At 40.9% G+C, this 9,579-nt stretch overlaps 1 protein-coding gene across 1 annotated transcript; it reads left to right on the plus strand.

The window, feature by feature from the left end:
- Positions 1 to 836: 836 nt before the first annotated feature.
- On the plus strand, positions 837 to 8,908 carry LOC308287385 (putative ATP-dependent RNA helicase DDX4; the record flags this gene model as incomplete). Its single annotated transcript, XM_080728536.1, has 17 exons — positions 837 to 857; positions 942 to 987; positions 1,679 to 1,729; positions 2,240 to 2,299; positions 2,538 to 2,597; positions 2,735 to 2,788; positions 3,578 to 3,613; positions 3,875 to 4,017; positions 4,108 to 4,260; positions 4,444 to 4,598; positions 4,890 to 5,019; positions 7,190 to 7,356; positions 7,452 to 7,597; positions 7,897 to 7,996; positions 8,082 to 8,352; positions 8,448 to 8,555; positions 8,846 to 8,908. The coding sequence occupies 17 exons, from the start codon at positions 837 to 839 to the stop codon at positions 8,906 to 8,908; spliced, it is 1,764 nt and encodes a 587-aa protein (XP_080584662.1).
- Between the last annotated feature and the right edge of the window lie 671 nt (positions 8,909 to 9,579).

Genomic DNA, 9,579 nt, shown 5'->3' on the forward strand with positions numbered 1-9,579 from the left:
CCGTCCTTTTCTTCTCAACACCCAAGAGGTAAGGTCGGCAGCGTAGACACCGATATGTTTAGACTTAATAATAAATCAATGCATTTTATGCCCAATTTGCATGATTTGGTGCCAACATACTTGTAATAGATAAAAACAGCGAGAGTAATTAGCATGGACATGGAGCAAGGAGCCAAGGACTGAGTTGACTCGAGTCTTCTTGAAATGAAGTATTGTAAAAGTTGAAGGCCGCGGCCTGCACCATGTGGAAAACAGTGGAAGACAGAATCATGTACGCATCAAATATGTTAACCAGTGGTTCTCAAACTTTGAAATTTGAAGGTGTCCCCTTAACTTTGACCGTGTACAAATGGAACCAAACCGTCAGGGTCCATCCATTTGGTAATTTGTACACGCGCACGGTCAACGTTAGACTTGTAGTAGGCCTAAGGGTAAATTTAGACCCCCATAAAGGAACCTAGAGAGTCCTCGAAATCTACTTTGAGAACCACTGTGTTTTAACCAGTGGTGGAAAGGGTACTCAAATGTTTTACTTAAGTAAAAGCATCAATACTGCAATGTAGAAATACTGTTACAAGTAAAAGTTTACTCGAGTAAAACAAAGTACAAAAGTATTGGTATCCAGAAGTAGAAAGTACACGCATCATGCAGAATGTCGTTTCACACGTTATCAAGTGTATTCAAATATTTTGAAAATAGCAGACAAGCTTCGCATGGAAGTGGGGTAGAAGTAAAAGTACTGGAAATTGGAAATACTCAAGTACAAATACCTAAAAATAGTTTTTCTTTCTTTGATTATAGGCGATTGTATTTCTTTTAAAAGACAGCTGACAACCATGGCCGACTGGGAGGAAGAGGTAACGTAAATTGGGAGAACTTAACTGACCTGTTTGAATCATTGAGACTATTGAAGTCATAACTATCTGTGTCCATGTTTACAGGGAACCAGCACCGGTGGTGCATTCACCAGCCAGGCTTCAAGCAGTGGTGGGTTAACTTATAGCAGCTACACAGCAAAAGCCTGCTCTATTAACTGTGACAGTGTAAAAATGGACACATAACTATCTGTTAGATCAGTGGTTCTCAACCTTTTCAGGCTGCGACCCCAAAAATAATCATATTTTAACTGGGGTCCCCCCACCCTGATGAGCACTAAGAGTTGAGGCATAGCATTTTGTAAAACATGGTTCTATTGTGAAAATAGCAGATCTACAAGCTCACAATGCCTCGAGTTGCCAGGCGTTGTGAGCATGTAGATCAGCTATTTTCACAATATCTGCCTCTAATATTTGACAATTTGGCCAATGCTTAATTTGTCGTTTTAGAGGTATTAAAAAGTCCTTAAATTGTCACCTATGTTGATTTGTTTACTGTTGAGAGAGAGAGAAAACAATGTTGCACATTAAGTTAATCATCTGGGGACCCCCCACAATAATTTGGGGACCCCCCTGGGGGTCCCGACCCACAGGTTGAGAACCACTGTGTTAGATTAACTCTCAGAATTGTACTGTATATTGACATTAATATAATGGACTTTATTTTAAACTAGTCATACAATAGAACATTTCTACCACTGACTGGAGTATCTTCATGTATGTAACAGTGGGGGCAACATTTAAGAGTGTTATCAGTTGAATGTTCATATGGGTGATGGTGATGGATGTTTGTTTATTTTTAGGAAGCTCCTGGAAAGACAATGGAGGTTTTGGAGGAGGGGATGACAGAAGGGGTAAGTGTTAGGGAAGGGAAATTTGATTCCTTAGGTTTTGTTCCACCCCTGGGTCTGGGCCTGATGTATAGTTCCAAAAGGTCTGAATGGGTTCAAGTGCAATTTTGATAGATGGTCACCATGTAGTTGAATGTCTTAGACTTTGCTCTGACTTTATGGTAAATGCTGAATGGGGGTCCCATTGTGGAAATAGCCAATCTGAGCTTGTAGATCTGTTTTCCACTATTTTTGAAAATGTTTAACATTGAAATGATAACGACAATTATGCAAAAAGATGGAGATTATCTTAACGATAAGGCGATTATGTAATTGTCACAGACCTTTCAAGGGTAGTCAACAGCAGTGATCCCTTCAAAAAGTTAAAATTCTCAGATGGAACACTAACTTTGCTAACGTGTCTGCTCCGGGTCCTAATTAGCATGAATTTGAACTCTACACCTATATGCACAAGATTAAACTTCCAGCAATATATGTCATTTACCAAATGGAGGATGTGTGTGTTTTATAAAGGCCGTGGAGGAAGAGGCAGAGGGGGACGAGGAGGAGGATTTAAGAGTGACTTCTCTTCAGGTAAGAACACATTTGGGTTGCATTCAAATATGTTTGTTTGATTGATTGATTGATTGAAGAGTTAATGGTGAAACGCATCCGTAAACCGATTATTTTCGAAGCTAGCTAAACTTTTTACCTTTCTTTTGCAGGAGCTGATGGTAACGCGAATGGTAAGTACTAGTATTAATGGGGTTGACTGTAATATGTGTTTATATTATAGGCTACTATGTCTGAGTTGTGCATTTTGTTTGTTTAGAAGAAGCAGGCAGCAGCTGGAACAGTGGAGGAGGAGAGAGAAGAGGTCGAGGAGGCAGAGGTGAGACAGGCTTTAGCTGATAGTTCTACATGTAATTCACACTGTAGCTTCTTGGATGAAATCCATGTGAAAACATGCATTAACCAAGACAGACATTGAACTTGGTGGTTCTTACACATAATATTTGTAATTGACAGGAGGCGGCAGAGGAGGTAGAAGTGATGGAGATGATGATGGAGGATCCAGAGAAGGTAATGAAGGGGAGATGTTGATTCAACTAGATGAACTGTGTTAACTGTGGCAATGGATCATATTTATTGTTCACAAAGGATTTGCTATCAAACTGATGGTATTTTTCAATCTGTAATGAATTTCTTTCTCAAGTAGTTAAAATGTATTGGTCCATAAAGTGAATGATGGAAAGTATTATTTCTTCTTATCAGGATTTGGAGGAGGTGGTCGTGGAGGCAGGGGAGGCTTCCGTCAAGGTAAACTTTTATTCAAATTCCAACTTAAGTAATGTTAATAAATATTGGTAAAGTGTGTTAAAATTATACTCCAGAGCTTTGCTATCTGGAAAGCTCCACAACAAGCTTGTAGCATCCAAAAACATGTCAAACTGGACTTCCTAATGGTGTTCCTACATTAACCACAGTGCATTACAAATGCTTGTGCCTGAAAAGGGAAGAAATATAATGTATTCCTGAACTAATTCTATGCTGAGGGATTAACTGCAAAAAGTTGATATGTAGTTAAATTGTGACTTGTCTTTTAAGGTGGAACAGAAGGTGGAAGTGAAGGTTCTGGAGGAGGTAAATTTACCATGATGCATAACATCCATACATAACTATAAAGTGAATTGTTGAGTCATGTTCATGAGTGAATGTCAACTGATCCTCCTTGTTTGATTCTGCAGGGTATCGCGGCAAGGATGAAGAAGTCTTTTCTAAAGGTAATTCCATGTGAATCAGGTTCTGTGTTTTAGTTGGTCAGCTTGTGTTGGGAAACATGCTAAAAATCTATTTGTGTTTCTGTAACAGGTTCAACAGGAAACACCGAAGATGGAGGTGAAGAGAGTAAGTAATTGTATCTTTTGTGATCAGTGTTTTATTGTATTGGTGATTTAATGTTTGGGGGCACGCTGATTTAATGACGTCACACACGTCTCTTAACACCTACCTGTACACTTCTGGAGTTACAGTAGCCAGACCATTGATATGCATCCAGGCTTGTGCATATCGGTGTGTCCCGAATTCTGACACGACCAATAAAACACTGATTGTGATACATTTCTTGTACGCTTTTGTCTAAAGTCTGTCTAACCTCGCCCCCTCCAGGACCAAGGGTGACCTATGTCCCTCCAGAGCTCTCTGAGGATGAAGCATCCATTTTCTCCCACTACGAATCTGGCATTAACTTTGACAAGTATGATCAGATCATGGTGGATGTTAGTGGCAGCAACCCACCAAAGGCCATCATGGTATGGATCTTTTTGCAGCATTCTCATCTGTTCAGTAGTAGCGAGTCGTTTTCTCAGACAGCAATGAAACCCTGTTTGTCTCCATCTTAGACTTTTGAAGAGGCACAATTCTGCGAGTCCCTGAAAAGGAATGTGAGCAAGTCCGGCTATGTGAAGCCAACTCCAGTGCAGAAGCATGGCATCCCTATTGTCACAGCAGGCAGAGACCTCATGGCCTGTGCCCAGACTGGATCAGGCAAAACGGTAAGATTCAGCTGATGCTTTCATCTAGAATGACCTAAGGTACAGGACACATAGTTTGTTGTAGGGATTGGAACTATGTTTGATTGGTAATGAATCACTACATGCCCTCTGAAGATCAGGAAGTGTAGATGAGCTTGGTTCCCTGTCAGGGAGGATTGTTGTAATGTGTTTTCCTCCCTACAGGCTGCCTTCCTGCTGCCAATCCTCCAGCAGCTGATGAAAGACGGAGTGGCGGCCAGTCAGTTCAGTGAGCTGCAGGAACCTGAGGTGGTGATCGTTGCTCCAACCAGAGAACTGATCAATCAGATCTACATGGAGGCTAGGAAGTTTGCCCATGGGTGTGTATCGTAACAATAGTTAAATGTTCTGCAGTAGCACATGGTAAAAATAATTATCTGCACGCTCAGATGTTTCAGGAGTCTTTAATGGAGACAAGAAAAACTGACGCATTTCGGCATGTATAGGCCGTCTTCAGTGTTTCTTTCTTACTATCTATTAAGTGGAAGTGATATACAGTATATACTGTAGCTTATCAGTTAGGATTATACAGCTGTGTCTCTTTAGTGTAGTAGCACATGGAAACGCCATAGTATATTGATACACAATATTTTCTTATCTCACCTGTGTAGGACATGTGTGCGTCCTGTTGTGGTGTACGGTGGAATCGCTACTGGACACCAAATCAGAGACATCTGCAGGGGATGCAACGTGTTGTGCGGGACCCCAGGAAGGCTGTTGGATATGATTCAAAGAGGAAAGGTGACGATGCCCTCAATTTAGTAATGATAGCAGTGAAACTTTCCAGCTGTTGACATAGTTCAAGGCTTGCAACTATCGCTTATTTTCTTTGTGATAATTCTATTGATTGCTTTTTTAAATTAATCAAATCAAAAAGCATTTTTTTAAATGTATATAAATGTATATATACAGACCTGCCAACCCGTACGCATTTTGCGTACTAAGCACGCATTTTAAGGCTCTGTACGCAGGTACGATATTTCCCCTCATTGCTACGCAATTTCGGGGAATGGGCGCGGCCCGCGGCGTGGTATAACAACACATTCTGCAGCAGCAAACGAGGCAAAGATTTTTGCAACCTGCCGTGTAGTTCCTCCCAGGCACCACTTGAAAGGTGTGTGAATGGGGCGCATGGCGCTGGGGAGCACTAGAACAGAAGATATGCTCGTTTTTTTCGGCAGAAGAAGAATTGAACCGGATGCCATGCGTTTGTTTTGGTTTTCAGCGCGGTGCAGCATGTACACTTACGCTACAGTACTCATCATAGAGTTATAATAAGAAGCTACTCATCTCATAGCTATCGCCGCCCGGTTTGTACAACGGCGATATTAATACGATTAATTTATAAAGAAGATAAACGGAGAATGGCCGTGTTGTGCGATTCATCGGTGTCGCCCCTACAATGCTGCCGTGCAACGAGTAGTCTGACTAACAGGTAATATATTAAGATAACACTCAGCTAAGGTGAATTCACATGTCAGCAGCCACGATGGTGAGAATGAAATGGTTGTTATGGTGTTGTCGCTCCTCTCCGCGACGCGGTTAGGGTTTTAATCAAGTGAATCAATAATATTATACTATTAAACTGCGGTCGCCCCCGCGACAGCTTGTTGTGTATGAAGCCTGTGTTATACTTCGTCATACGACGGTGTTGCACGTGAGCGAAGTCGGGAAATGTCAAAACTTGTGACCAGGTACAATGAACTGTAGCATACATTGACCATGATTAGGCTTTAGAGTAAAGATCCAAACGAATGAAAATAAAATACTGGGCTCCCTGTTCCACTATCTCTAAATGAGTATGAATGGAGGAATTAGGGGGACTATGTGTATTGTCAAAAACATTAAAGGTGAACAAGTTATTTATCACCTGTGAATATATGAAGACATTAATGGTTTAACAATGAGTAGCCTGTATCCTCTATGAATGAATATACAGACTAGACAGTATTTGATCTATACACAATGTAGGCCTATATATCAATTAATGAATGCACTAGAAACCTACATGAGTTGAATACTTTCAACTTCATGCAAATCATGCACAGAAAGGTGGTTTTATTTAGGCTGCTCAATTAACAATGTTTAACAAAGACACAGGTAAATATTTAAAGGTAAATAGCCTACCTGACAATGTAAAGCTATTTTGCTATTTGAATAACATGATTATGTTGATGTATGTTCATTCATTAAGTCACTGGTGAGACTGTTTTGCTAGTCTATTGTTAACTAACTCTGAGCAAGTGCAGTTAGTATATTTTATTAAAGATTTGTCAACAATATTGCCAAAGCAACATTACTGTATTGCCTGGTAATACTAGCCTACTTTTTCTCCAGACCAAATGGCATTTTTATTTAAAAGGTTGTTCTAACATCTTGCCTCCTCCTATTAGTGTAAGTCAAGACATGCAATGTGCTACATTTCTGGTGTGAAATTTTGTTAACATAACTGTAAAGGTCCCACCCAAAAAGGTGCATGGAACCCCCCAAAATATACGCTGTTTTGTGCGGGAAAACAACAAAAATTCGGCGCCCGCGCCCGCTTGCGGGCGCCGCGCGGGCACTTCGTGCCCGCGCATGAGTACTCAAAAAAAATTCCCAGGGTTGGCAGGTCTGTATATATATATATATGTATAAATGTATATCTTGAGTCGATTAACCATATAGTGCAAGTGTTGTTTTTATACTGTCACAATTTTGAATTTGTTTTCAAAGATTTTTGTCTTTGAAGAAATTATAGATGATCATTTCTTTTTTATATTCAGTTAAATAAATTAGTTGGATCAACTAATTTGCACCGCTACTTATATTGTTAAGATGCCTTGTGTTTACATCAGTTTCTACTGACAGTTAAACAGTAGAATTTGCCCCCAGAGAAAATATGCTATAATAACTCTAATGTGCCCTCAAGGTGGGTCTCAGTAAGGTCCGTTACCTGGTGTTGGATGAAGCAGACAGGATGCTGGATATGGGCTTTGAGCCTGACATGCGCAAGTTGGTGGGCTCTCCTGGTCTGCCACCAAAAGAGGAGCGCCAGACCCTGATGTTTAGTGCCACCTTCCCTGAGGACATCCAAAGGTACACTGCATTATGCATCATCTTCTACAGGTTGTCTTTATGTGAAACTCCTCAATACTGATGCATTTCTCTGCATGGTGGTGTGTTTTTTACAGACTGGCTGCTGACTTCCTGAAGACTGACTACTTGTTCCTGGCTGTGGGTGTGGTGGGTGGAGCCTGCAGTGATGTGGAGCAGAAGTTGATTGAGGTCACCAAGTTCTCAAAGAGACAACAACTAATTGATGTCCTCAAGACCACTGGTAATGTCTCTAACTTCAAGTCTCTACTGTTAAGCCACTTGAAATCAACAACCTGAACTAGCTTGAAAAAGATAAACAATTGCAGCTATTAGGGGGGAAAGGCTACAATTAACCCTGTCTTCTTTGAGTCACTTTCGCTCAACACGTTTCTGATTGTATGTGTTTTTAAACTGATATTTTGTTTCTGTTATTTGTAGGCTTATAACTTAATAAGCCTATTGCACCTGTGTCTCCCCTTTTTGTTACAAACGTGGCAATAACTAAACAATGTCTTTCTTGATTTGTGTTGGTTTGTACAGGAACTGAGCGTACTATGGTGTTTGTGGAGACGAAGAGACAAGCCGATTTCATTGCAACATTCTTGTGTCAGGAGAAGGTTGCTACCACTAGTATCCATGGGTAAGTAAGTGGTGGCTTGATACAAGGTTTCATTTTTATTTTAGTTTAAGCAAAGCAGCAGTTGATCTTTACTGTCTTCTGACAGCGACCGTGAGCAGCGTGAGCGAGAGCAGGCTCTACAAGACTTCCGCTCTGGAAAATGTCCCGTCCTGGTGGCCACCTCGGTGGCTGCTCGAGGTCTGGATATACCAGACGTGCAGCACGTGGTCAACTTTGACCTCCCCAAAGCCATTGACGAATACGTCCACCGCATTGGGAGGACCGGTCGTTGTGGCAACACTGGGAAAGCCATTTCCTTCTATGATCGTGAGAACGACAACCAACTGGCTCGCTCCCTGGTTAAAATTCTCTCTAGTGTAAGTTAAGTGATCTTACGGAACACAGCTTTGACAATGCTTTAAAAAGCACAACGCCAGCCCTAATGGTTCCTATTGGTTTGACTGATTGACAGGCCCAGCAGGAGGTGCCTGCATGGCTTGAGGATTCAGCGATGGGAGCCACTGGAACTTCAGCCTTCAACCCAGGAAGCAGCACCTTTGCCTCCACGGACTCAAGGAAGGTAATGTATTTGTAATTCACTGCAATGAGTGCAATAGAGCAAAAAGCTTTGACTGTTCATATGTGGAGACTAATGCCTCATTCACACTACAGATATATAGTTGAACGTTTTGCTTGGTAATTCAATGTAATCTCAATGGAAACCAGCTTTAAAGGCTGGATTCCAAGGACAGCCGACACGCCCAGCCTTTAAAGCTGGTTTCCATTGAGATTACATTGAATTACCAAGCAAAACGTTCAACTATATATCTGTAGTGTGAATGAGGCATAAGTTTATTCTTTTGCCCTCAGGGTGGAGCCAACTCTGCAACCAGCCAGCCACAAGCAGCTGCTGGAGATGATGAGTGGGAATAGACTTCCTGCAGTTATTTTTCCATCTTTAGTTTGATCAAAGTGAAATGTGATCTGTGGTTTTCAGTTTAATGCATTAAGTGCAGTGTTCTGTTCCAATATTTGGTGTATTGTTTAAGTATGAGTCAAACTGTGGTTTGAAATGTGAAACAGCATTATAAAAAATATATACTAGTTAATTGATTTGCAATTAAACTGCAACCAGGCAGGCAGCCACAAGCAGCTGTGCAGAATGGAGATGAAGATGAGTAGGAATAAACGTAACCATTTGTACGTTGTCAATATCTTTAGAGTTAAGGATAGGTTTTTGTTTTTGGTTTACTTTGTCACCTGCCTGCCCTGCAGTCCAGGATTAATTTTTGTTAGTTAAAATTCCACTAAGTCTGCAGTTAGTTTGTTCTATTATTGACTTGACCATAACTGTCAGTGGGGATCCCAAACTAGTACAGTAATACTACAGCCTCACTCTTCCTGGAATGTTTGCATGCTGAAATAAGCAATTATTGCATCATTAAAAATAAACACCTTGTTCTGTACCTTCAATTAAGTTTCCTTTCATATATTCATTACACGTTACAAGTGAAATAATACAGATCTGATACCGCACCTGTGCGTCTGATGTGCACTAACTCTAGTCCACAGTGTTGGCTCTCCTTAATGCTATGTCACCGATG

Source organism: Nannobrachium achirus (assembly GCF_963921795.1).
Source record: "Nannobrachium achirus genome assembly, chromosome: 1".
NCBI classification, from domain to species: domain Eukaryota; kingdom Metazoa; phylum Chordata; class Actinopteri; order Myctophiformes; family Myctophidae; genus Nannobrachium; species Nannobrachium achirus.